At 59.2% G+C, this 26,311-nt stretch overlaps 4 protein-coding genes across 6 annotated transcripts; 3 read left to right on the plus strand and 1 right to left on the minus strand.

Moving 5' to 3' along the window:
* The first annotated feature begins 457 nt into the window (after positions 1 to 457).
* On the plus strand, positions 458 to 2,707 carry CPLANE2 (ciliogenesis and planar polarity effector complex subunit 2). The gene is made up of 6 exons (XM_065855055.2): positions 458 to 509; positions 1,072 to 1,223; positions 1,301 to 1,453; positions 1,528 to 1,652; positions 1,731 to 1,870; positions 2,415 to 2,707. Exons 1-6 carry the CDS (start codon positions 460 to 462, stop codon positions 2,638 to 2,640), a joined length of 846 nt encoding a protein of 281 aa, XP_065711127.2. The 5' UTR covers positions 458 to 459; the 3' UTR covers positions 2,641 to 2,707.
* Positions 2,708 to 3,391: 684 nt separating this feature from the next.
* EPHA2 (EPH receptor A2) lies at positions 3,392 to 16,691 on the plus strand. Its single transcript, XM_065855054.2, has 17 exons — positions 3,392 to 4,249; positions 7,603 to 7,670; positions 8,437 to 9,100; positions 10,121 to 10,276; positions 10,386 to 10,718; positions 10,797 to 10,921; positions 11,491 to 11,650; positions 11,740 to 11,839; positions 11,944 to 11,999; positions 12,120 to 12,245; positions 12,332 to 12,514; positions 12,849 to 12,910; positions 13,008 to 13,217; positions 13,731 to 13,880; positions 13,982 to 14,175; positions 14,690 to 14,845; positions 15,995 to 16,691. The coding sequence occupies exons 1-17, from the start codon at positions 4,066 to 4,068 to the stop codon at positions 16,098 to 16,100; spliced, it is 3,033 nt and encodes a 1,010-aa protein (XP_065711126.2). The 5' UTR covers positions 3,392 to 4,065; the 3' UTR covers positions 16,101 to 16,691.
* Positions 16,692 to 18,112: 1,421 nt separating this feature from the next.
* Positions 18,113 to 23,446, minus strand: LOC136111166 (chloride channel protein ClC-Kb-like). 2 transcript variants are annotated; one of them, XM_065855121.2, is made up of 19 exons: positions 23,241 to 23,446; positions 23,031 to 23,159; positions 22,798 to 22,926; positions 22,564 to 22,703; positions 22,397 to 22,474; positions 22,209 to 22,287; positions 22,008 to 22,133; positions 21,815 to 21,899; positions 21,611 to 21,712; positions 20,893 to 20,977; positions 20,614 to 20,787; positions 20,439 to 20,508; positions 19,476 to 19,586; positions 19,175 to 19,388; positions 18,951 to 19,084; positions 18,786 to 18,877; positions 18,610 to 18,693; positions 18,404 to 18,490; positions 18,113 to 18,321 (listed from the first exon to the last, which is right to left on the minus strand). In XM_065855121.2, the coding sequence occupies exons 1-19, from the start codon at positions 23,347 to 23,349 to the stop codon at positions 18,283 to 18,285; spliced, it is 2,067 nt and encodes a 688-aa protein (XP_065711193.2). In that variant the 5' UTR covers positions 23,350 to 23,446; the 3' UTR covers positions 18,113 to 18,282. The 2 variants fall into 2 exon arrangements, with proteins under 2 accessions (XP_065711193.2, XP_065711194.2); XM_065855122.2 differs by lacking the exon at positions 21,611 to 21,712 and having other exon boundaries at positions 23,241 to 23,445.
* Positions 23,447 to 23,653: 207 nt separating this feature from the next.
* HSPB7 (heat shock protein family B (small) member 7) lies at positions 23,654 to 25,202 on the plus strand. Of its 2 annotated transcripts, none has more exons than XM_065855189.2 (3): positions 23,654 to 23,994; positions 24,194 to 24,327; positions 24,705 to 25,202. In XM_065855189.2, the coding sequence occupies exons 1-3, from the start codon at positions 23,940 to 23,942 to the stop codon at positions 24,888 to 24,890; spliced, it is 375 nt and encodes a 124-aa protein (XP_065711261.1). In that variant the 5' UTR covers positions 23,654 to 23,939; the 3' UTR covers positions 24,891 to 25,202. The 2 variants fall into 2 exon arrangements, with proteins under 2 accessions (XP_065711261.1, XP_065711260.1); XM_065855188.2 differs by having other exon boundaries at positions 23,665 to 23,994; positions 24,191 to 24,327.
* Positions 25,203 to 26,311: the final 1,109 nt, after the last annotated feature.

Raw genomic sequence — 26,311 nt, forward strand, 5'->3', positions numbered from 1 at the left:
GACCCCAAAATGGGGCAGTACTGGAGTTTGGGGACAGGGACCCCAAAGTGTGGCAGTGCTGGGGTTGGAGTACCCCAAATCCTGTCAGTGCTGGAGACTGGGGACAAGGACCCCAAAGCATGGTAGTGCCAAAGTTTGGGGACCCCAAAATGTCGCAGTGCTGGATTCTGGGGACCCCAAAGCATGGCAGAGCTGTGGACAGGGACCCCAAAACCTGCCAGTGCTGGAGTTTGGGGACAGTGACCCCAAAGCGTGACAGTGCTGGGGTTTGGGGACAGGAACCCCAAAATCTGTCAGTGCTGGAGCTTTGGGACCCCAAAATGTGACGGTGCCGGAGTTTGGGGACCCCTAAGCGTGGCGGTCCCGGAGGTTGGGGGCAGTGACCCCACCACCTACAGGAGCGGGGTCCCCTCCCCTTCCCGCCAATGCGCATGCGCTGCTGTAAGGGGCGTGGCTAATATGAGACCACGCCCCCTCGTTGACGTCACCCGACCCGGAAGCGGCCGCAGGTGAGGCGGCGGGGCCGCCTTAAAGGGGCCGCAGGGGAAAAAGGGGGGGGACCCCATGGTTTGGGGGGGGATGGGGGAGGGTCTCATCCCCTTTGCAGGGTTTGGGGTGCAGGGACTCCATGGGAGAGGTTTCAAGGACCGCGGGGGAGGGGTCAGGGTCATCATGGGAGGATGCTGGGACGGGGGGGGAGGGGGACAGAGACCTGATTGCGGGGGCGGTCAGGGACCCCATGGGGGGGTCAAGGACCCCATGGTGGGGGAAGAGACCCCATGGCGGGGGTCAAGGACCTTATGGGGGGGCAGAGACCCCATGGAGGGGTCAGGGACCCCATAGGGGGTGCGGGGACCCCGTAGGGTAGCTCGGGGACCCCGGGGGAGGGAGGGCAGAGACCTCATGGTGAGGGGGTTCAAGGACACCATGGGGGGGGGGCACAGGGACCCCATGGGGGTGTCAGGGACCCCATGGGGTCACACTGGCCCCCCAAGGGGGTGCAGGGACCCTGGGCTGGGGGGGTCACCCAGCTCCCCCAAGCTGCGGGGTGCAGTGACCCCACGGGGGCAGGTGGGTGGGGGGGCTGTTCCCTGCACCCCCAGGTTTCGGGGGGCTCATGGCGGAGCGGGGGGACCCAGTGCTGGAGCCGGGCTGGCTCCTGTCCCCCCCCGCCCGCCCTTACCTGGACTCCATCCTGCACAAGAACCAGCGCAGAGTGTTCGGTGAGCATCACCCCCCCAAAAAATAAACCAAAAAAATGGGGTGTCACCCCCCAGAAAACTCACTTTACCCCCCCCAGGTCTGCTGGAGCGCCCGGTGCTGCCCCCCGCCTTGGTTGTCCCCATCGTCACCTACAAACTCTTCGTTACCGGCAAGAGCGGCGTCGGCAAAACCGCCTTGGTGGCCTCGCTGGCGGGGACCCCCGTGCCCTCCGGCCACCACGAGACACTGGGTAGGTCACGGGGGGGACACACACCGCACCCCCGTGTCCCCGGGCGGGGTGACAGTCCCCGTGTGTCCCCCCAGGGATCGAAACCACCACGGTGTTCTGGCCGGCCAAGCCACGGAGCAGCGCCCACCCCGTCATCTTCCAGCTCCATTTTTGGGATTGCGGCGACGGAGCCCTGAAAAAATTTGATTACTTGCTGCCCGTGAGTTGAAGGGGGACGATGTAAGTGGGGGGGACACACACATTAGACCCCCCCCTGTGATTCTGGTGACCCCCCCAGGCTTGTAAGGAGGAGGCGGACGCCGTCCTCTTCCTCTTCTCCTTCACCGACCGCTCGTCCTTCGAGGAGCTGCCGGCGCTGATGAGCCGCGTGCTGGGCCCTGACGAAGAGAAGCTCGTTAGGGTGGTGGTCGGCACCAAGTATCCTTTTAGGGGGGGTGTTTAGGGGGGTCTGTGTCCCCCCATTAACATCTTTGCACCCCCGTGTTTCACGCTTGGTAGTTGAGAACACACACACATTGTTACACGGATGAATTGGCAACTCCCCTTATTTTTAGGGGTTCTTTCCCCCCCACCACGGAGATTATTTGGGGTGTTGGTCTGTCCCCAAACCACATGTGTCCCCCCAGAATCCGGCTTGCACCCCCATATTTCACACCGCTCAATAGGCTGAGAACATTCACACTTCATTACACCAATGGATTTGCAGCTCCTGTTGATTTTTAAGGTGTTTTTACCCCCCCCGAGGAGGATTTTTCGGGGGTGTTGGTGTCTCCCTAGACCACATGTGTCCCTCCAAAATCTGGCTTGCACCCCCATATTTCACACTGCTCGGTAGGCTGAGAACACACACACCTCATCACACCGATGGATCTGCAGCTCCCGCTTATTTTTAGGGCATTTGGGGGGGATTTTTCGGGGTGTCGGTGTTTCCCTTAACCCTGTGTCCCCCTCCCCAACCCAGATTCGACCTGTCCCCGCAGGCGGATGTGACCGAAGGGGACGTGGTGGCATTTGAGGGGACGCGGGGGCTGCGGGTGCTGCGGGCGGGGGCCCGGGGGGTCGGGGGGGGTCGGGGGGGGGTGGCGCGGGTCGCCCCGATCCTGGACGCGCTGGTCGAGCAGCTCTGGCGTCGCGACCAAATCGCTGCTGGTGTCACCTCGGGGGACGAGGGGTCCCCCCCGGCCTGAACCCCCTTTTACAGGGTGGGTTTTGGGGGGGCTTTTGAGCAAAATCTATGTTTTTACAGCAAAATGATCCCTGGGTGTCGTGGCATGGCTGATTTGGGGTGCTGGGGGATTTGGGGTGATGGGGATTTAGGGTGGTGGGGGATTTGGGGTGCTTGGGGTTGGGGATTTGGAGGGTGATGGTGATTTGGGGTTCTGGGGATTTGGGGGAGTTTGGGGAGCGGGGGGGTGGGGGATCTATGGGGGGATGGTGATTTGGGGTGCTGGGGGATATGGGGTGCTGGGGGAATGTTCCAGGATTTGGGGGGATTTGGGATGCTGGGGGTGATGGTGATTTGGGGTGCTGGCAGATTTGGGGGGCTTTGTGGTGATGGAGGAGGATTTGGGGTGCTGGGGTGGGGGATTTTGGGAGTTCTGGGGATTTAGGGTGCAGGGGGTGGGGGATTTTAGGGGGTTGGTGATTTGGGGTGCTGCAGGATCATGGGGATAGGGATGCTGCAGATTTGGGGTGCTGGGGGAATGTTCCAGGATTTGGGGGGATTTGGGGTGCTGGGGCATCCTGCAGAGTGCTGGGGAATTTGGAGTGCTGCAGATGCTACGGGATTTGGGGGGGGGTCCTATGGAGTGCTGGGGAATTTGGGGTGTTGAGGAATTGGGGGTTTTGAGGTGCTGGGGTTTTGGGGTGCTGTAGCTGCAGGATTTGGGGTTCTGCAGGGTCATGGGGATGTGGGTGCTGGGATTTGGGGTGCGGGGGGATCTGGGGTTCTGGGGCCGATCCAGGCCCCCCCAGGCTGGAAAAACCGCATTATTTTTAAGCCGAAAAGAAGCTGATTTGGGTCCGGCCTTTTCCGCACGTGGGAAAAGGGGTCGGACATCGCGCCCCCAAACCAGCCCCCCCGGTACCTCCCCCAATCCCCCCGTATCCAACCGGTGGGCGGGGGGGAGGAGCCGGTAGTAGCCGCTGGCCACGCCCCCTGCCGCCATTGGCTGGCGCCCCCCCCGTCCCTTCCCACGCCGCTTCATGAATGAAAGGGGAGGGAGCAGGTGGGTTTAACCCCTTCGGGGCCGGACCTTTTTTTTTGGGGGGGACACGGTGCTATGGACCCCCCCACGCAAACCGACCCCCCCCCACGGGTGTGCTCCCCTCCCAGATCTTTCCCACCGCCCGAATCTATTCCCTCCCCATCCTCAGACTCGGGCCCTCCCAGTCTCATACTGGTGAGCACTGGGAGCAGCTACACGCCCCCCACCAAAACCCGCCCCCCCGGGATGTGCACCCCCATGAGAGGGTCCCAAACCCCGCTCCCCCCTCCAATCTTCTCACTTCCCACCCTCACTCTCGGGCCCTCCCAGTCCCATACGGGTGGATACTGGGAGCGCCTTCCTGTCCCTTTAAGAGCGGGCGTGGCCGCCTGACGTCACCGGGACATGAATGAACAGGAGCGGGGTGCTCAGCCCCACACACCCCACAGCGCTGGGTGCTGCCGGTTGTGGGGTGCACCCCAAGAAAACACCCCAAAAACCTCCCCCCCCCGCCCCACCATGGCGGGCACCCCCCCGGCCTTCACCCTCCTCTTCCTCACCGCCCTCACCCCCCTGGCAGCCGAGGAAGGTGAGTCCCACTTTGGGGGGGGGGGTGCACCCCAAAACTCGGTTATTAGGGTGCTGTGTGCGGGGGGGTGCGATGGGTGCGCACCCAAAGGGGTGCGGTGGTTTTGGGGTAAGTTCGAGCGGTTTTGGCGGCTGGGAGGTTGTGGGGGGCGCTGGGGGAGCCCCCCAAGGAAATGGTGATGAGGGGGTGCCCCCCTAAAGAAAAAGGGGCGGCCATGGGTGCGGGGGGGAGTCGCCACCTGCTGGGGCGCGTTTTGGGGGGGGAAAAGGTAAAATGAGGGGGAGGAAGTTAAAAGGAAGAGGGGAAAAGTTAAAAAGAGGAGGGAAAAGGGAATTAAAAGCGGGGGGGAACAAAGTAAAATGGGGGGAAAAAAGCCAAAATAGGGGGGAGGGGGTAAGATGGGGGAGGTGAAGTGTGTGGGGGGAGCTAAAGTTGGGGGGAAAGGCTTAAAATGAGGGGAGAACTAAGAGTTTTGGGCAACTTTTCCCATGCGAAGTGTCGGACGCGCGGAGCGGGGCCGGATCCCGGCGCCCCCGAAACCTCCGCCGGGGGTTAAAGCGGAGGGGGTGAACCAAAAAACGACCCGAAAATAGAGGAAAATCACCCGAAAATGGAGAGTTTCCCATGGGCGGCGCTGGGCCGGGCAGGATCCGGCCCCGAGACTGCAAAACAATGTCAGGAAAACCCCAAAATCGCTGGGAAAAACACGCAGCCTCTCGGCCTCCGCCTCGCAGCCGTTCCCGGCCCGGCTTGGGCTCGTTTGAAGGGGTTTTTGGGCAAAAAATAAGGGCAAAAGTCACTTTTTTGAAAGCATAGATGTGATTTTTGACAAACTGAGGTTTTTAAAACCTCCGGCTGAAAGGTTTAATAATTAAATATGGAAGGATCCGGCCTGGGATGCAAATAAATCGGAGGCTGCGAGGTGGTTTGGGGTGGGAAATACCTCCCTAAAATGATTTAAAATGGGGTAAAAAGCCCTAAAATGAGGGGGTTCTTGAAGTGCTGGGACCCCAGCGTGGTGCAGGGTTTGAGGTGCCAGTTCCTGGGAGGGATTTTGGGGGTTATCGGGATTTTTGGGTTGAAAAAGTGCAGAGAAGGGGAAAGTGTTGGGAGAGCAAGGTGGTTTTTTGGGGGAGGGGGGTTGTGTTTTTGGGGGGTGCAGGGATGGAGTTTGAGGGGGTTTTGCTTCCCGTGGGTTGGAAAGCGTGAAATTGGGGGGAATGTTGGGGGTGCTGGGTGGAGGGGGCACCACCCGCCCCCTGAGATTTGGGGTATCCCCAAGGGATTGGATTAATTTGGGGATTTGGATTAAGATTAGGATGGGGTTGGGATGGGACAGGGATGCAGATGTGGAGTGTGGTGGTGACGATGATGATGGGATGGCAACAGCAGCGCCGATGCAGACGGGGACGGTGACAGCAATGGTGTGGGGGCTGCAGGTGGGCATGGGGTTGGTGGGGGGGCTGCAGGTGGAGATGGTCAAGGAGATGTGGATGGCGAAGGGGCTGCAGGTGCAGAAAGTCATGGTGATGGCCAAGGTGGTGGCGATGATGGCCGTGGTGGCGATGATGGCCGTGGTGGTGGTGATGGTGATGGAGATGTTGATTGTGATGGCCGATGTAACGATGGCGATGGAGGTGGTGGTGGTGATGGCCATGGTGGTGGAGTTGTCCAATAGTGATGGCCGTGGTGGTGATGGAGCTGTTGATGGAGATGCTGGTGGCCATTGACATGTTGATGGTGGTGATGATGATGATGGTGGCAGAGGGGGCGCAGATGCCGATGGCGATGCCAGCGGAGGTGCCAACAGCGGCGGTGGCCCCGGGCGTGGGTGCGCCCTTGGGTGCTGCACCCCTTGACTCAACAGCCACAGCGCCGGGTTTCTCCCCTGACTCAGCCCCACCACAGCCCCGGGGGGGACACAATGGGGTTGGGGGGACAGGGACACAATGGGGTTGGGGGGACACCCCGCAGAGAACCCCCCAGCTCAGTTCAGGCGCCGCCTCCCGCCGCTTTCCGCTCTCCGGAGGTTGGGGGGGGGGAATTCCAGCCGCAGGAAAGCCGGGATGTCACCTGCATCCTTCCTGCCCCCGGCACGGGACGGGGGGGACACTGACCCACATGTGCCCCCCCAGCCGCATTCTTGGGGTTCCCCTTCAGACGTCACCCTCTTGGGACATGTCAGGAGTTCACCCGTTCTCAGCAGAGTAGGGGGATCTGTCCTTAAAACTCCCCAGCTCCATTGGGACCCGTCCCGCCGCGTGAACCCAGGCGTCCGGGCACATTCCTGGGGGGTGATTCACCGGGTGGGGGGGGCACCCGTCAGCGCTTCCCTGCCGGCCTTCGGCGGCCTCCTCTTCCTCTCCTCTTCCTCTCCCCGGCGCTGGATCCGGCCGCCGCCCTGGGGCCGGCATGTCACAGCATGTCACGGCGTGTCACGGCAGGGCTGCGCGCCACGGCACCGACTGTGCCTCAGTGTCCCCTCTGCTGGGGGCTGCTCGGGAGCCACAGGGGGATCTGTTGGGTCTGCGGGCATCTATGGGTCCAAGGGATGTCTGTGGATCCTGGAGGTGTTTGGAGGTCCTGGGGGACGTCCATGGGTCCTGAGCGATGTCTGTGGGTCCAAGGGATGTCTGTGGGTCCTGGAGGTGTTTGGAGGTCCTGGGGGACGTCCATGGGTCCTGAGGGATGTCTGTGGGTCCTGGAGGTGTTTGGAGGTCCTGGGGGACATCTGTGGGTCCTGAAGGGGTCTATGGCTCCAAAGGACATCTATGGGTCCCAGGGGTGTTTGTAGGTCCTGGGAACATCCGTGAGTTGTGGGGATGTCCATGGGGAGTGGGTGCATCTGGGGGTATGTATTGGGGACATCCATGGGTCCTGGGGGACATCCGTGGGTCCCAGGGACATCTGTGACTCCTGGGGGACATCTGTGGGTCCCTAGGACCATCCATGGATGCTGGGGGACATCTGTGGCTACTGGATGACTTCTGTGGGTCCTTAGGGACATCCCTGAGTCCTGAGGACCCATAGATGGGTCCAAGAGGCATCTGGGTGTGTTGGTAGCACCTGCCATGTGCTGGGGAATGTCCATGGGTCCAGGGCCATCCATGGGTCCCAGACACATCCATGGGTCCTGGGGGGACATCCATGGGTCCCAGACACATCCCTGAGTCCTGGGGACATCCATGGGTCCCAGACACATCCCTGAGTCCTAGGGACATCCATGGGTCCCAGAAGCATCTGGTTGTATTGGTGGCACCTACAGGTTGCTGGGGCCATCTGTGGGTCTTGGTGGCATCTCCCAGGCTTCGTGCCTGCCCCACTGACGCCCCTCTCCTCTCTTCTCCCCACAGTGGTGCTGCTGGACTTCGCCAAGGCGCATGGGGAACTGGGCTGGCTCACCCAGCCCTACGGCAGAGGGGTGAGCACCTGGGGATCCAGGCGTCCGGGCCCACACCGGGGATGGGGACATCTCTGAAGATGGGGAACTCCATGGGGAGCTCCAAGGGGATGGGGACAAGGGCATCCATGGGCATGGGGACCTCCATGAGGATGGGGATGAGGATGGGGACATCCATGAGGAGGGGGACAGGGACACCCATGGGGATGGGAATGGCGAGAGAGACCTTCACTAGGATGGGGTTGGTGATCTCGATGGGGATGGTGACATCCTTGGGGATGAGGATGGGGACCTCCATGGGGATGGGACACCCATGGGGATGAAACTGGGGACATTCATTGGGATGGGAACCTCCATTGGGGTTGAGTGAGGACCTGCATGGGGACAGGAACACCCATGGGGATGGGGTTGGTGACCTCGTGGGGAGGGGGCTGGTGATCTGGGGATGGTCATGGGAACCTTCATGGGGACGGGGACACCTTTGCAGTGAAGCTGGGGACATCCAAGGAGTTGAGCACTTTCATTGGGTTGGGAACCTCCATGGGGAGAGGGACACCCATGAGAATGGGATTGGGAACCTCCATGGGCATGGGGACAACCTTGGAAATGGAGTTGGGGACATTCATTGCGTTGAGAACCTCCATGGGGACAGGGACACCCATGAGTTGAAGACAGGACCATCCATGTGGATGGGGCCAAATCCATTCACGGGGACCAGAGGCACCACTCACCGTGCCTCAGTTTCCCCATTGTGACCCCCATTTCTCTCTCTCGGGGCTGGGGACAGTGGGACCTTCTCCAGAACGTCCTGAACGACTCCTTGATCTACATCTACTCGGTGTGCAATGTGCTGGAGGGCGAGCAGGACAACTGGCTCCGCACCAACTGGATCTACCGCGGGGTGGCCCAACGCATCTTCATCGAGCTCCAGTTCACCGTCCGCGACTGCAACAGCTTCCCCACGGCCGGCGGCGGCTCCTGTAAGGAGACCTTCAACCTCTACTACGCCGAATCCGACGTGGATTACGGCACCAACTTCCAGAAGAGGCAATTCCAAAAAATTGACACCATCGCCCCGGACGAAATCACCGTCCAGGACGATTTCGCCACCCGCAACGTGAAGCTCAACGTGGAGGTGCGCTCGGTGGGGCCGCTGCGGCGCAAAGGCTTCTACTTGGCGTTCCAGGACTTGGGAGCCTGCGTGGCGCTGGTGTCCGTGCGGGTGTATTACAAGCGCTGCCCCGCGGTGGTGCGGGGAATGGCCCGTTTTCCCCAAACGGTGGCCGGCGCCGACTCGCAGACGCTGGCCGAGGTGCGGGGGACGTGCGTGGAGGACGCGGTGGCCCCGGAGGCGCCCGCCCTGCACTGCAACGCCGACGGCGAGTGGCTGGTGCCCATCGGGCAGTGCCTGTGCCGCGCCGGCCACCAGCGCCTGGGGGACACCTGCCAAGGTGAGGCCTTGGGGGGCGGGATTTGTATTTGGGGTGGGGTGAGGATGGGCCGGCTCAATGCGTCCTGGGGGAGGTGGGGAAATGGGGGATTGACCCCAAAATTGCTCTGTTTGGATGCTCGAAATTGCGCGTCACTGGTGGAGCGAGTGTGTCAGGGCTCAGCCGGGAGAATGGGGGGATCCCAGTAATGATAAAGGCTGGAAAATAAGGTGAAATAACCTAAAATCCTCAGTCTGGGTCAGAGGAATTTGCTCCAAAATTCCCCATCCTGGATCCCCATCCTTGAGCATCCCCAGTGCAGTGAGTGTGTCAGGGCTCAGCTGGGAGAAGGGGGGGATCCCAATAATAACAGATACTGCAAAATAAGGTGAAATACCCTGAAATCCTCAGTCTGGGTCAGAGGAATAAGGTGTTGGTCCCAAAATTGCTTATTTTGGATGCTCAAAATTGGGTGTCACTAAAGGAGTGAGTGTGTCAGGGCTCAGCTGGGGGCGGGGGGGCGATCCCAGTAATAATAGATGCTGCAAAATATGGGGAAATAAGCAAAAATGCACAGGTTGATTTAAAGGAATTTGCCCCAAAATTCCCCATCCTGGATCCTCCATATTGAGCATCACCAGTGCAGTGAGTGTGTCAGGGCTCAGCTGGGAGGAAGGTGGGCTTGGGGGGGTCCCAATAATAATAGATGCTGCAAAATAAGGTGGAATACCCAAAATATCCACAGGCTGAGTCAGAGGAATGAGGTTTTGGCCCCAAAATGGCTCATTTTGGATGCTTGAAATTGGGTGTCACTGGTGGAGTGAGAGTGTCAGGGCTCAGCCAGGAGGTGGGGGGCTTAGGGGGGTCCCGATTATTATTCTTCTTTATCAAGAAGCTGCAAAATAAGGCAAAACACCCCAAAATCCCCACTCTGGGTGCTTGGGGGGGTGATGCTCCCCACCCCCTGTGCATTGTGGATGCTGCGGGTGGCACAGGGGGTTTTGGGGTCTCACTGATGTCATTGTGTCCCCCCCACCGCAGCTTGTCCCCCCGGCTCCTTCAAGGCGGGGGTGTCCCCAGATGACTGCCAGCCCTGTCCCCCCAACACGCTGCCCCCCCCGGCTGCCGCCGCCTCCTGTCCCTGCCAGGACGGCTTCTTCCGCGCCCCCGATGACCCCGCCAGCGACCCCTGCACACGTAAGTGACATTTTTTGGGGGGGAAACAAGCACGATGGGGTGGGGAAACTGAGGCACAGCGTGGCCACCTCCCCGCTCACCCCACTCTGTGCTCTCTGTCCCCTCCCAGGTCCCCCCTCGCCCCCCCAGGGTGTCACCGCCGTGGGGCTGGGGGCCACGGTGCAGCTGCGCTGGTCGCCCCCCGCCGACCCGGGTGGCCGTGAGGATGTCACCTACGTTGTCACCTGCGAGCAGTGCTGGCCGGAGAGCGGGGAGTGCCGGCCCTGTGATGGGGGGGTGCGCTATTCGCAGCCCCCCCGGGGGCTGACGGGGACGGGGGTGACTGTCACCGACCTGGAGCCACACGTCAACTACACCTTCAGCGTGGAAGCACGGAACGGGGTGTCACCCTACAGCCAGCACCGCAGCGCGGCCACCGTCACCATCAGTGTCAACCAGACGGGTAAGGGGCCACCGGCATCTCCCACGGCTTTCCTGCCCCCCCTGGGGACACCTCGGTGATGTCCCTGTCCCCACGCAGAGCCGCCCCGGGTGACATCGGTGAGCCTGGACGGCCGGACGGCCACCAGCTTGGTGCTGTCCTGGACGGTGCCACCGCGGCAGCAGAGCCGGGTCTGGAAGTACGAGGTCACCTACAGCAAGAAGGTCGGTCCCGTGTCCCCTCCATCCTTAGCCCCATCCATGCCACCCCTCCGTCCATGTCACCTCCATCTTTACCTCCATCCGTTTCACTTCCATCCATGTCACCTCCATCCTTGACCCCATCCCATGTATCACCTCTGTCCACATGTCACCTCCACCCATGTCACCCCTCCATCCACGTCACCTCCATCCTTTCTCCCATCCATGTCACCCATCCATCTATGTCACCTCCATCCTTGACCCCATCCATTTGTCACCTCCATCCTACATGTCCCCTCAATCCATGTCACCTCCATCACTGGCCCCATCCGTGTCACCCCCTCCATCCGTGTCACCCCCTCCATCCGTGTCACCCCCTCCATCCGTGTCACCCCCTCCATCCGTGTCACCCCCTCCATCCGTGTCACCCCCTCCATCCATGTGTCACCTCCATTCTTACCCCCATCCATGTGTCATTTCCATCCTTGCCTGCATCCATGTCACCTCTATCCATGTCACCTCCATCATTAGCCCCATCCGTGTCACCTCCATCCATGTCACCTTCACCCATGTCACCCCACCCCTGTCCCCAGGTGGACGAGAACAGCTACTCAGTGCTGCGCTGCGAGGGCACCTCCGTCACCCTCCCCAAGCTGTCCCCTGCCACCACCTACGTGGTGCGTGTCCAGGCACTGACCCAGGATGGCCACGGGGCCTACAGCCCCCAGCACGAGTTCGAGACCCTGCCCGAGGGTGAGGACCAAGGCGGGACAGATTTTGGGGTGGCGGGTGCCCAGGGGGTGCAGGGATCACCCCAAACCCACGCCGGGTTGTCCCCACAGGCGCCGAGGCCATGGCATCCACCGCCGTCATTGGCGGCTCCGTCGTTGGCGTCATCTTCGTCCTTCTCCTCTTGGCCGCTCTCGTCTATGTCCTCCGGCGGTAAGGAGATAAAAAAACATCCCAAAACCCTCAAAATACCATTATTTTGCCACCAAAGATGGACGAGGGGTGAATTTTGGGGGCAAACCACTGTTTTACCGCAGGAGGAGGAGGTCACGGCCACGCCAGTCTGCTGAGGACGTCTACTTCTCCAAGTCAGGTGAGCAATGGGATGACTTGGATCAATAGGGATGGCTGGGTCAACAGGGATGGTTGAGTCGTCAATGAGGATGGGTGGGGGGTGACGTGGTTGCTGACCCCACCCCATGCCACCCCACAGACCAGCTGAAGCCCCTCAAGACCTATGTTGACCCCCACACCTATGAAGACCCCAACCAAGCCATGCTCAAGTTCACCACTGAGATCCCACCATCCTTCATCACCCGCCAGAAGGTCATCGGCGCTGGTAGGTCCTTGGCTAACTTCATCACCCCAAAGACACCCCAAAATTGGAGAAAGATGGGGGGGGTTAACGTCCCACCCCATCTCCAGGTGAATTTGGGGAGGTCTACAAGGGCACCCTGAAGCGGGGGAAGAAGGAGGTGCCGGTGGCCATCAAGACGTTGAAGGTGGGCTACACGGAGAAGCAGCGGGTGGACTTTTTGAGCGAAGCCACCATCATGGGCCAGTTCTGCCACCACAACATCATCCGCCTGGAGGGGGTCGTCTCCAAATGTGAGTGTGAGCCCCCCAAAACCAAAACAACCCCACAATTTCCCTGCAAAACACCCCAAAAAAGGCTGTAGAAAATAACGTGTTTTGAGCAACAATGAGGGGGTGTTTGGGGGAGGTTGGATTTTGGGGAGTTATTTTGGGTTTTGGGGATTTGGGGTTTTTGTTTTGTGTTTTTTTTCTTCTTTTGAGGTTTAGGTTTCTGGAAGGGTTTGGGGGGCCTTGGGCTGTTTTTGGAGGGTTTTGGGGTGGGTTTTTTGGGGTATTTGGGGAGGTGGTTGTTTTGGGGGGAGTTTTGGGTGGTTTTGACTCATTTTGGTTCTTCTTTTCTCTCCAGACAAGCCCTTCATGATCATCACAGAGTACATGGAGAATGGCGCGCTGGATAAATTCCTTCAGGTGGGTGACACGCGGTGACAGCGTCCCCCCCCCCGCTGGTGGAACCACCAAAACCCACCACAAGAGGATCTGAGCCCAAATTCTACCTTTTTCACAGGAAAAAGAAGGGGAATTTGGCGTCATCCAGCTGGTGGGGATGCTGCGGGGCATCGCTGCTGGCATGAAGTACTTGGCCAACATGAATTACGTCCACCGCGACCTCGCCGCCCGCAACATCTTGGTCAATAGCAACTTGGTCTGCAAAGTGTCCGATTTTGGGCTCTCCAGGGTGTTGGAAGACGACCCTGATGCCACCTACACCACCAGCGTAAGTGTCACCAAGGTGGGATGGTTGACCACACTGGGATGGTTGATCACGCTGGGGTGATTGACCAAGGTGGGATGATTGATCACGCTGGGGTTGTTGACCACGCTGAGATGGTTGACCAAGGTGGGATGACTGACCACACTGGGGTCGTTAACCAAGGTGGGATGGTTGACCACGCTGGGGTCATTGACCAAGGTGGGATGGTTGACCAGGGTGGGATGGTTGACCACACGGGGGTCATTGACCACGCTGAGATGGTTGACCAAGGTGGGATGACTGACCACACTGGGGTCGTTAACCAAGGTGGGATGGTTGACCACGCTGGGGTCATTGACCACGGTGAGATGGTTGACCAAGGTGGGATGGTTCACCACACTGGGGTCGTTGACCACACTTGGGGTCATTGACCATGGTGGGATGGTTGACCAAAGTAGAGTTGTTGACCAAGGTGGGGTGGTTGACCACAGTGGAGGCTTTTTTTGGGGCATGGGGTTGACCCCAGTGTTGCCGTAGGGGGGGAAGATTCCCATCCGTTGGACGGCACCCGAAGCCATCTCCTACCGCAAGTTCACCTCGGCCAGCGACGTCTGGAGCTACGGCATCGTCATGTGGGAGGTGATGTCCTACGGCGAGCGACCTTACTGGGAGCTCTCCAACCACGAGGTGAGCGGCCATCCTCTTCCACCACTCACTTTTGGGGGCATTTCCTTGCAAACGGAGAACTTTTGGGGGCTCACCACCCAACCTCCTCCTCCTCCTGGTAGGTGATGAAGGCCATCAACGAGGGTTTCCGCCTCCCCGCCCCCCTGGACTGTCCCTCCGCCATCTACCAGCTGATGCTGCAGTGCTGGCAGCAGGACCGTGCCCGGCGCCCCAAATTCGCCGACATCGTCAGCATCCTGGACAAGCTGATCCGCGCCCCCGAGTCCCTCAAGGCGCTGGCGGATTTTGACCCCCGGTGAGTGACGGAGAGAGACGGGAGAAGGGGGACAGTTTGCACTCTTGTGTGCACCTTTGCACCTTCACATCTTCGCACCTTTGCATTGCTTTTTGCATCTTTCCATTTTTGCATTACTTTTTGTATCCTTCTATTTCTGCATCATTTTTTCATCTTTCCATTCCCACATCACTTTTTGCATCTTTCCATTCCTGTATCATTTTTTGCACCCTTCCATTTTTGCATCGCATTTTGCATCTTTCTGTTCCCACAATTTTTTTTGCATTGTTTTTTGCATCCTCCTGTTTTTCCATTAACTTTTGCACCTTTCCATTTCTGCATCATTTTTTGCATCCTTCCATTTTTGCATAATTTCCTGCATCCTTCCATTTCCACACCATTTTTTTTGTGTCCTCCCACTTCTACGCAATCTCCCGCATCCTTCCACCTCCCGCATCCTTCCATCTCCGCGTCTCTTCTCACGCCCCCCGTTCCTGTCCCATCCTGGCCGCTGTCTCACCCCCCGTGTCCCCAGGGTGTCCATCCGCCTGCCCAGCACCAGTGGCTCGGAGGGCGTCCCGTTCCGCTCGGTGCCCGAGTGGCTCGAGTCCATCCGCATGCCCCAGTACACCCAGCACTTCATGGCCTCAGGCTACAGCACCATCGAGAAGGTCCTGCAGATGACCAGCGAGTAAGTGGCCTCATGGTGTCTCCATGGTGTCCCTGTGGTGTCTCCATGGTGTCCCTGTGGTGTCTCCATGGTGTCCACATGGTGTCCCAGTGGTATCCCCATGGTGTCCCTGTGATATCCTCATAGTGTCCCTATGGTGTCCCAATGATGTCTCTATGGTGTATCTTCCATGGTGTCCCCGTGGTGTCCCCTTGATATCCCCATGCTGTCCCAAAGTGTGTCCCCTGGGTGTCCCTATCCTGTCCCCATGGTGTCCCTGTGATGTCCCCACAGTGTCCCCGTGATATCCCCATATGTCTCCTGGTGTGTCCCCATCCTGTCCCTTTGGCATCCTCATACCCTCCCCACGGTTTCCCTGTGGTGTCCCCGTGGTCTCCCCTTGATATTCTCATACTATCTCATGGTGTGTCCCTTTGGTGTCCCCATCCTGTCCCCATGGTGTCTCCATACTGTCCCCATGGTGTCCCCTTGATATCCCCATACTGTCCCATGGTGTGTCCCCATCCCGTCCCTTTGGTGTCCCCTTGATACCCCCATACTGTCCCATGGTGTGTCCCCATCCTGTCCCTTTGGTATCTCCATGCTGTCCCCATGGTGTCCCCTTCACATCCTCATCCTGTCTCCTGGTGTGTCCCCATCCTGTCCCTTTGGTGTCCCCATCCTGTCCCCGTGGTATCCCCTTGATATCCCCATACTGTCCCATGGTGTGTCCCCATCCTGTCCCTTTGGTGTCCCCTTGATATCCCCATACTGTCCCATGGTGTGTCCCCATCCTGTCCCTTTGGTGTCTCCATACTGTCCCCATGGTGTCCCCTTCACATCCCCATCCTGTCCCTTTGGTGTCCCATCCTATCCCAATGGTGTCCCCATCCTGTCCCCATGGTGTCCCCTTGATATCCCCATGCCGTCCCACAGTGGGTCCCCTGGGTGTCCCCATCCTGTCCCTTTGCTGTCCCCCCCCAGCCCCCACAGGGACAGGGCCATCCTGGGAATGGAAACACTCATGCGACCCCAGCATCATTGTCCCCAAAGACAGGACAAACCCCTCCCAGAACCCCCCAAAACCTGGTCCTGCCCTCCCCAGGACCCTTTTCATCCTCTTCCCACCCCAAAACGCCGGATTTATTGGGGTTTCTCCTTGGTTTGCAGCGACATCAAGAAGATCGGGGTGCGCTTGCCGGGGCACCAGAAGCGCATCGCGTACAGTCTGCTGGGGCTGCAGGAACAGGCGGCCGCCGGGGGGGTCCCCCTGTGACCCCGAACAAACCAACCCATGAAGACCCCCCCTCCTTCCCGAGGGGTTTATTTATTATTTCTATTATTATTAAGGCTTTTTTAATAGTATTTTTATTAATATTATCCCCGCGGTTGGGGATAAAAGACTCACCCCCATTCCCCCCCCCTTAAAAAAATAATTATGAACATTAAATTTCAAGCTCATTTTTGGGCCGGGGCGGGGGGGGGGGAAGTTTTAGGGGGGGTTTCCTATTGTTTTTACCACATTTCAAGACAAAACAAAGGGGCTCAGCCCCAAAACTGCCTTTTTTTTGCTTTATCCCTCCCTATTTATTCCTCTCCCTGCAGGTTTTTGGGTGGTTTTTCCCCCTTTTTAGTGCAGATCTCCCAGTGTTCCCTTTCCCCTTTATTTTTTCACCTAATTTATTCTATTTTTGTATATTTATTGCGAGGAAGTGAAAGTCGGGTCCGATTCGGGACAGAAGAAAAGGGGGGGAAATCAAACCCCAGATATTTTTAATCCCCCCCCCCTCCCCTTTATTTTCACAGATTTTCAGGGGTTTGGGGCATTTTGGTGGGGTTTTGATTGAAATAAAAATGTGCTTTTTTTTCTATATAATTGTCATTTCCTATGACTTGAAGACATTGGGGGGGGTGGCAAAAAGGGATTGTGGGGGGTCCCCCTGGTTTTAAGGGGGATTAGGGGGTTTTAAGGGGGTTTTGAAGGGTTTTCAAGATGTTTTGAGGCACTTTAAAGGAGTTTAAGAGGTTTTAAAGGAGTTTTAAGACGTTTTAGAGGAGTTTTTAGGGGTTTAATGTATTTTCTTAAAGGAGTTTAGGGGTATTTAAGAGTTTGTTTTATGGGGGGTGTTTGAAGTTGTATTTTTTAAGGTGGCTTTTTTAAGGGGGCTGTTTAACTCTGTATTTTTTAAGGTGGTTTGTTTTAAGGGGGCTGTTCAAATCAGTATTTTTTAAGGTGGTATTTTTAAGCGGGGGTAAGTTTGGAGGTTTTTAAAGTGTTTTATTTTTAAATATATATATATATATATTTTAAAGGTCTTTTAGGGAGCGTTTCCCATCCGAGGCCTCTTCTCCTTCATGATACCCATGAGGAATTTGGGCTTTTTTCCTCTCCCACCCTCCCTAAAATCAAACCCCAACCACAGGGCCGGCTGCCCGGTGCCTGCAAATAACCGGCTGCAAAAAGGCCAGAAAAAAGGGGCTTTTTTTGCCCAAAATCATTTAAAAAGCATGGGGAGGGTTAAGGCGGGATCAGCATCTTGCTGCAACAGCCCCCGTTTGGGTGGGTTTCACCCTATTTTGGGGCGTTTTCACCCTATTTCGGGGCATTCGGGGGTAACCAGTTGGCCGGTCTAAACCCCAGCTTAAAGTCTGAGGAGTGCGGGGGGACACCCTGGATTTGGGCAGCACCAGGATGAGGGCGATGGGGAAACTGAGGCACGGCGACTTTGGGGTGTCCCCCCCCAGTTCCTGGTGTGGTTTGGGTGAAACTCCTGCCCTAATCCCCAGGGAGGGGGGGCAGCACCCATGGGTGCTCTTTCCCCCGCCCCATAGCACCCATCCCATATTTGGGGTGTCTCCCCAGCTCTGACCCCACTTCCCCCCGGCTGTGCCCGGGCATGCCCGCCTCACCCAACCTGCCCCGCCGTGCTTAATTACCCCGCGGGCTTAATTATGACTTCGTTAGCGCCCGCCGCACCCTCTGCTTCCACCTCCCCCTGCCAAAAAAATGCTGCACCCCAGTTTAGGGTTTTCAAAGACCTGGGGGCTCAGCCCCCAATTTTCCCCAAGATTTTGGGGTTGCAAAATACCCCCTCGCCTTCTTAATTGCAATAATTAAGGGTAATTATGCAGCAATAATTATGGCCATGGCAGGGGAGGGTACTGAGACTAGGGTACTTGGGGGCTGGGTGCAGTTTGGGGGTGATTTGGGGGGTTTTGAGCGTTGCAAGGGGGGGACACGACTCCCCAAATTGGACCCTATGGAGGAAGAGGAGGAGGAGGATGATGATGAGGAGGAAGCACTGAGGACATGTTTAATGCCAGAGCACGCTCTGCGCGCCCCCTCCCGCAGCCCGGACGCCTGGGTTCTCCCATTGCGTGGGGTCCCGCCTCACCTGGGGCGGGTCAGGACCACCCCCTCTTTCTGTGGGTGACATCCCTGGGGTCCCCAAAAGTCCTCACTTGGGGTTGGCAAGCTCCTCGATGGCTCTGCGCAGCTGTGGGGGGACAGAGGAGGGATGGTGGGGTCTTGTCCCCCCCCTTGTCACCCCGTTGTCCCCCCCATGCCCCCCCTGTCACCTCCACCCGGCTGACGGCTCCCACCAGCTCCCCGGACCGGGTGACGAAGATGCGCTGCAGCTTCAGCATCTCAAAGAGGTGATGGGCCTTGGGGAGGTGACAACAGGGACACATGGGGAGAGAGCCACCCCCACCGCGTCCCCTTGTTAAGCTGGGGGGTTTGGTGGCTCCTGGACCCATCAGGACATGTGTGTGTCCCCCCAAACCTGGTGCAGGGAGGTCCACGGTGAGAGCTGGAGCATGATGGGCTCAATGGTGCAGCTGTCCCCAAGTGTCCCCGCGGTGGCCAGCTTGAGGAAGGTGACACGTTAATTTTGGGGTGGAAAAGCAACTTCTTTGGGTGTGGTGCGGTGCTCGCTTCCCCCCCACCTTCCCAATTTACCTTCTCCCCTGGGGGTGCCTGGGGATGCTTGTGGCTCTGCAGGAAGGTGACCAGCTGGGCTCTGCTGACGGTGCCCACCAGCATGGGTGACCCTGGAGGACGGGGACAACCTTGGTGACATGTCCCTGCTGGTCACAGTGACCCCTCTGCACCCCAACACCCCACCTGCGCTCTCCACCACGGGGTACTCGGCATCGGTGGACGCATCCAAGGCCACCAACACCTCCTGGAAGCCACCACCCCTGGCCAAGGCCACCACCCGGCGCTCCATGAACTCCTCCACCACCACTCGGTAGGAACTGGTGAGTTAGAAAAACCCCCAAATTTCCATCATTTTGCAGCAAATCACCCCAAAATGTGGGGGTTTTTTGGGGGTGAGGGGGGCTCACGCCATGTGCCGGCTGCGGATGCGGGGCAGGTAGGGCAGCTTCTTGACGATGATGGTGCCGTCGTAGAAGGAGGGCTGGTGCTTCTGGGTGATGGCGTTGGCCACCAGCACGGCCAGCACCACGGGCAGGAGGTGGCCCAGGTGGCCGGTGGCCTCGCAGACCAGCAGGGCTGTGGAGATGGTGTGTGTCACCGAGCCCGAGAAGGCGGCAGCACCTGGCGGGGACAAACCCTCCCTCCATGTTAGTGTTGGGGTGGTGGGTGTCCCGTCCCCCCACCCATGGGTGCCCCCCACCCACTCACCAGCCAGCGCGTAGCCAACGGGGATAATGGGGTACAGGCCCTCCTCCGAATGCAGCCCATGGGGGAACAGCAGGGCCACCGTCTCCCCCACCAAGCGCCCGATGGCAGCTCCTGAAATTGGGGGGGGGGGGGGAGATGGGGAGACCCCCAGCAGTGCCCCCGCCCCCCCCGAAAAAAATGGTGCAGCTGGAGGTGACCACCCCACTGTGCCCCCACCCCCACAGTGGGTGTAACCCCCCACCAGGGCTGGATAGAACCCCTGAACCCCACTTGGAGATGGATGTGACCCCCCCACCCAGGGCTGGATAGGACCTCTTAACTACCCCCCCAACTAGATGTAAACCCCCCCCAGGGCCCCACTCCAAGGGCTGGATGACCCCCCTTGTGCCCCCCCACGGCTAGATGACCCCCCTATAGCCCCCACTAGACCTGCATGCCCCCCCACCCAGGGCTGGATAGGACCCCTGAACCCCACTTGGAGATGGATGTGACCCCCCCCAGGGCTGGACAGAACCTCTTAACCACCCCAACAAGCTGTGCATCCCGCAAGGCTGGATGGAACCGCTGCCCCGCTGTGTCCCCCACTCCAAGGGCTGGATGACCCCCCTATAGCCCCCACTAGACCTGGATGTCCCTGCGCAGGGCTGGCTGCCCCCTATATCCCTCCCAGACTTGGATGTCACCCCCAAAGGCTGAATGACCCCCCATAGCCCCCCGAGCTGGATGACCCCCCATAGCCCCCCCAGAGCTAGATGCACCACCCCCAGGCTGGATGATCCCCCTATAGCCCTCAAGAGCTGGATGTCCCCCGCGAGGTGAGATGCCCCCATACCTCTCCCCCCCGAGCTGGCTGCCCTCCCCAAAGCTGTTTGTCCCCCTGCACCCCCCACCCAGGGCTGGATGCTCCCCTTGGCTCCCCCCCAGGGCTGGTTGCCCCCCCCAGCCAGCAGTCCCCCAATTCACCATAGATGAAGATGGGCATGAAGTATCCAGCGGGTAGGGGCAGCGTGGTGGCCAGGATCAGCATCCAGAACTGGCGGGGGGGAGCACAGGGAAGGGGTTGGGGTCACCCCCTTGGGGACACCATCTCAGGGGTGGGGGACACACAGGGATTTGGGGATGGGCAGGGCTTGGCTACCTTCATCAGCAGGAAGAAGGCCAAGGTGCCGAAGATGGTGGCCGAGGGGTGACACCACTCCTGCCACAGCGCCCCCGGCTCCACGCGAGGTGGGGGGAAAGCGGAGGCGTTGGGGACCAGCGCACCCCACGTGCGGTTGTCGAAGAGAGAGATGAGATACTCCTTCATGCTGAGCTGGGACGGACAGACGGATGGACAGACAGATGGACAGATACCCTGAGCACCCGCTGCGATGGCTGGGGGGGGGGCCCTGGTCCCTGTGTCCCCCCCTAAACTCACCCGGGAAGCCATCAGCTGTCCCAGCCCGGGGGGGAAGGTGATGGACGCCAGGAGCAGAACCACCAGTGCTGTGTAGATGGGTTTGCTGGAGGGGGAGAGGCAGCGCTGGGGGGCGCGGGGACAGACAGACGGACGGATTGGGAGGGGATGCAGGGACAGAGGGATAGATGAGGTGCGTGGGGGGACATACAAAGACCCAGGATGGGCGAGGTGGATGGGAGGGGTGGGGGGGAGACACTGGGATGCCCAGGGTGTGTGTGGGGGACATACGGACACTCAGGGTTAACAGGATGGATGTGTAGGGTGCGTGGAGTGGACAGACGGACACCCAGGGTGCATGGGGCGGACATGGAGATGTACAGGGTGTATGCGGGGGGGACAGACGGATGTCCAGGGTGCATAGGGGGACACACGGACACTCAGGGTGCATGGGGGGGACACAGGGATGCCCAGGGTGTGTGACAGGGGGGACATATGGACACCCAGGGTGCACAGGGTGGATGTGTAGGGTGCGTGGATAGGACAGATGGACACCTGGGGTGCATGGGGGGACAGATGGACACCCAGGGTGCACAGGGTGGAGGCGCAGGGTGCACGGCACAGACACACGGGTGCATGCGATTGATGCACAGGCTGCCCAAGGTGGACACACAGACACGCAGGGTGCACGGCATGGACACGCAGGGTGCAGACAGACAGACGGATGCCCGGTACGGACTCGGTGGCCAGCAGCTTGCCCGTGAGCCGGTTGTGCTTGACGGCGGCCAGCAGCCAGCGCTGGCAGAAGAGGTACGCGCAGCCCAGCACCCCGCAAATGACCCTGTGGGGACAGGATGGGTGCAGGCAGGGGTACGGGCAGGGGTGCAGGCAGGGGTACGGGCAGGGGTGCAGGCAGGGGTACGGGCAGAGCTACATTAATTACCCCAAAATCACAAAAAAGAACGTCTCCGTCAGGTGGAAAGGGAAATCAATCGTGATGTTGCTCTTAAAAATCGCAGCAATGGTTTCTGGAGGAGGAAAGAGGGATGAGTTGGTGGTTTTGGGGTTGGGCACCCCAAAAATGCCCCAAGCTCCCCCCATTAGGGGGAAAGGGAGCGCCCCCCGCCCTGCCTTGCCTTGCTCGCTGTTGAAGACGGCGAGGAGCCGGAACATGAAGGCGCCGCAGGTCGCGGCGAAGAAGCCGCGCCAGTAATCCCGCACGGCAAAGTGGGACGACATCACCTCGATGCTGAAAAGCACCCCTGGAAAAATAGGGCGGGGGGGTCTCTAGGAGGGGGACTTAGGGGTCCACAAGGTGGGATGGGGGGGGTTCTCACCGCTGATGGGCGCCCCGAAAACCGTGGCCACCCCGACGGCTTGTGCTGCCACCAGCATCTCGTTCTGCTTGAACTTGTTCTGCCATAACCCCAATTTTTTGGTTTTTGAGGGGGTAAATAAAATTCCCCTTAATTTGGGGGGGAAGGGGAATTCCCCCTCCTAATTTTTTGGGGGACAGCACCCCTACCTCATAATCCTTTGTCACCACGGTCCGCATCTTCCCCAAATAGGCCGCGGCCATGGCGGAGAGGTGGACAAAGGGACCCTGGGGGGGATGTGGCGCTGAGCGGCCGCCCCCCACCACCCCAAAACTGGCCAGAACTGGGAATTGGGTTGTGGGGGGGGATCCCTCACCACTTTGCCAAGGAAAACGGTGCTGCCGGCCATCAGAGTGCAGGTCAGCCCCACCACCTTGGCTCCGAAATTCTGGATGGCCAGGTAGTCCTCCAGCACAACGCCCGTCAGGATGGTCTTGAGCTCCGGGATCCCAGAACCTGGCAAAAAAGGTGAGGTGTCTAAATTTTAGGGGTCTCCTAAAAGAGGGGGGAGTGTTGGGGAGCTGAGGAGGTTGGGGTGTAGCTGGCTCACCTCCCGAGTGGGGGGTGATGCTCTGGGAGAAGCCAGTGGAGAAGGTGGTCAGTGCCACGGGGTACATGGTCCACGAGAGGTACTTGAGCACCAAGATATCACCGAGCTCTTGGTAAAGCCACCGGTGGGCTGGGGAGGAAGCATCAGGAGAGGAGATGGACCCCCCCTGCCAAAAAAGACCCCCTCCTATCCTTGGTGAACCCCCAAACGCCAGGTGAAACCCCCCCGTTTACCCTCGTAGAGCCTGAAGACGAGGATGTCCATGACGAAGCTGATGGTGGCCATGAGGCTCCCCAGGATGAAGAGGAAATACCAGTCCTCCCCGACACGGAAAAGGAGCCGCTTCACCCCCTCCAGACACCCTGGGGGGGTGGAAATGGGGTGGTGAGCCCCCCGAACACCCCTACACCCCCAAAGTCCCCTCGCTTGGGTGGGGGTCTCACCTTGGAGCCTCCTCCGGGCGCGGGGACAGGGTCTCCAGCTCTTCTCTGACACCAGCACCTTCTGTTCCTCCTGCTCCCCCCGCGGTCCCCCGGGGATGGGGGACTCCATGCTGGGGATATTTTGGTGGACAAGACCCCCCCTCTTTTATTTCAGCACCCCCTCACCGATCCACCCGCCCCAGCCTCTGCTGCTGCACTGAGTTTGCAAACGAGCTCATTAAAAACGACCTTGACGAAGCCGAGGGACCCGCTTGGGCCGGAGCGAGCCGGGTTTGTCCCCCCCCACCCCGCTGCCACCTCCAAGTACAACCCATGGTGAGGAGTATTTAATAAGTATTTTAATTAATTATTATCCCTTCATAACAGGCAGGAACGGCGCCATCGCATTCCATGGCGCTGAAGTGGGGGGGACGGAGAGGGGGAAAAATTTCCACCGTCGCAAGACCTAAATTTAGCCCGTTTTACGAGAGGTTTGGCAGGCGGCCGGGAGCCGTAACGAGGCTTTAAAAAGCTCGTCAAGCCGCCCCCCCCGAAACAACCGGCCTTGCTTCATCTTCGCTGAGAGGAGGAAGAGGAAGGGGGTTCGCTCTTCCTCCCCAGCGGGAGTTGGGGGTCGCAGTTTTGGGGGGAAGCGGTGGACAACCCCAGAATCCTCGTCCGCTTTTGGATCGGAGCGCGGATTTCACCCATTGGCATCGCATGGAGCTTTTCGGGAGCTTCGTCCGGCCCCGTGGCGAGACCTTGGGGTTCCCAGGTGAGTTTTTGGGGGTTCGCCACTTTTAGGGGGGGTTCACCCCATTTTTAAGTGCTGCCTTTTCCCCACACACCAACACATCCCCATCCTGGGCAGAGTCAGTTTTAGCGGGGGGGTCCCTACCAAAATGTGGCTGTGACCCCAAATGGCATTTTTGGGGGGCCCCAAACCGCGGCTGTGACCCCCCCATCTCCAGCAGCTCGACCTGGCAACACCGGGACGGTGAAGACCTTGGGCAACACGTATCAGTTCACAGTGGATGTCAGCGACTTCGCCCCCGAGGACATCATCGTCACCACCTCCAACAACCAGATCGAGGTGCACGCCGAGAAGGTGGGTGCTCCCCCCCTTCCCTGATCACCCCCAAAATCCTCAACTGTGGACCCCACAACTCCCACCCAGCTTCTTAACAGTCCCAGCCATAACCCCACTGGGGTTTAATTCACCATTTAATCATCTTTTTGCCCCGTATTTCGCAGGAGACCCCACAAACTCGTGCCCTGTAATTGCCCCTCTCCTGGGGGTTAGGAACAACAATAAAAGGCACCTTTGTCCCCCCTCAGCCGCCACCCGCGTCCCACCTGTCCCCACGGGGAGACAAATATTGACACCACACACAAGGCACGACCGCCAGCGGGGCACTAAAAACAAACCATCATCCTGCCCGCACCCCAAAATCACCCATTTTCCCCCGATTTTCTTTTCCCCAGCTGGCAGCAGACGGCACCGTCATGAACACCTTCACCCACAAGTGCCAGCTGCCCGAAGACGTGGACCCCACGTCGGTGTCGTCGGCGCTGGGGGACGATGGCACGTTGACCATCCGGGCTCAGCGGCAGCCCAGCAAGCACACCGAGCACGTCCAGCAGACCTTCCGGACTGAGATCAAGATCTGAGGGGTCGGGGGGGTCCTTTTCACCCCTTGTTTCCCTTGTTAATTATTTGGATCATTTGGGAGGGGGGTGGGATGTGGGGTGGGGAAGGGGAACGCTCCCTATGGAGTCAGAGCCATGGAGAGGGGTCGTTTTGGTGACACGCGTCCCGTCACCCACTGGATAAATTCGGGAGGGGGTCCCAGCTCTGGTGAGGGTCGATGGGGACAACCCGGTGTGGCCGGAGCTGCGCCAGGAGCAACATTCCCCTCCCTGACCCTCCGCCGGAGCTCGTCTCTGTATATACAGCTTGTGATAAATTATTGAGCACGCCTGCCTGCTGCCTCCTCCGTTTTTTTAATGTTTTCTTCATGCTCTTCCCGCAAAAGGGCTGTGGGATCAGTGTCTTGGAGAGTGATACCACAAACGATTCCTCCTTCCCGACAAAACGGCTGGCGAGGAGCCGCCCGGGCTCCCCTCCGGTGCCCGCCGCCCCGTTTATTTGCAGCCCGAGCTGACTCATTTCTTCCTCACCGCTCTATTTCTGCGCCATTCCCTCAGCCGCTCGGCCACCGGCCCACCTGGAAGGTCACCAAACCCCCTCCTCCCCTTGCCCACTCGCACCCAGCGCCGGCGGGGAGTCCCCGGCCAGCGACACGAGCCAGGGCGACAGTCCCAGCCTGGCTGCCAAACCCAAGGGCTCCATTTTTGGGGGCTCGAAATCCCCCCCGCGAGGGTCTGGCTCCATCGCCCCGTGTGTACAAACAACAGCGGGGCTGTTTATAGCTGCCACACGGCTCGTGTTGCTGCTCCAGCGCCGAGGTCACCTCATCCCTGTTTGTCCCCATACAACTCGTGACTTGCATTAACACACCTGCAGTGGTGGGGACACGTACAAACACACACAATTCTGCCATCGCGTCCTCCGGTGGGTTGTCTATTGTCACTGCTGGTCACTTGGGGGACTCCCTACCACAGCAAAAATGCTTAAAAGTTATTTAAGAAGCTTTTAATTACTATAAAAGCCCCCCCCAGCAGATCTTAGGACATGGGAGCCATGGAGGCGGGTGGTCCTCAGCGGTGGGATGTGTCTCCTCTGCCCCAAAATGCCACCCCTGGGTGCCCAGGGCACCCATGGAGCCACCCACTACGGTCACCGATTGCCATCTAGTGGTGACAATCTGGTGGGTGGCCCTTGTCCACAGAGCTCCAGGAAAAGGAGGAAGAAATAAAACCCACGTTTTTCTCCCCAAAGGTTTTGCACGGGGGAGATTTCCGAGCTGGGAAGGGACAGTCCCAGTGCCAAACAGCAGCTTGGCCCCAGTTCGGGCTCATTTTTGGCATGCAGGATGGGAAATCCAGCCTTAGGGGGAAGCAGGTGGATAATAGGAATAGATATGAAGTGTTTGGGGCTGCCCAAACCCACCGGTTCCTTGCGATGGGCA

The sequence above is a fragment of the Patagioenas fasciata genome, chromosome 23, assembly GCF_037038585.1.
Source record: "Patagioenas fasciata isolate bPatFas1 chromosome 23, bPatFas1.hap1, whole genome shotgun sequence".
Classification (NCBI taxonomy): domain Eukaryota; kingdom Metazoa; phylum Chordata; class Aves; order Columbiformes; family Columbidae; genus Patagioenas; species Patagioenas fasciata.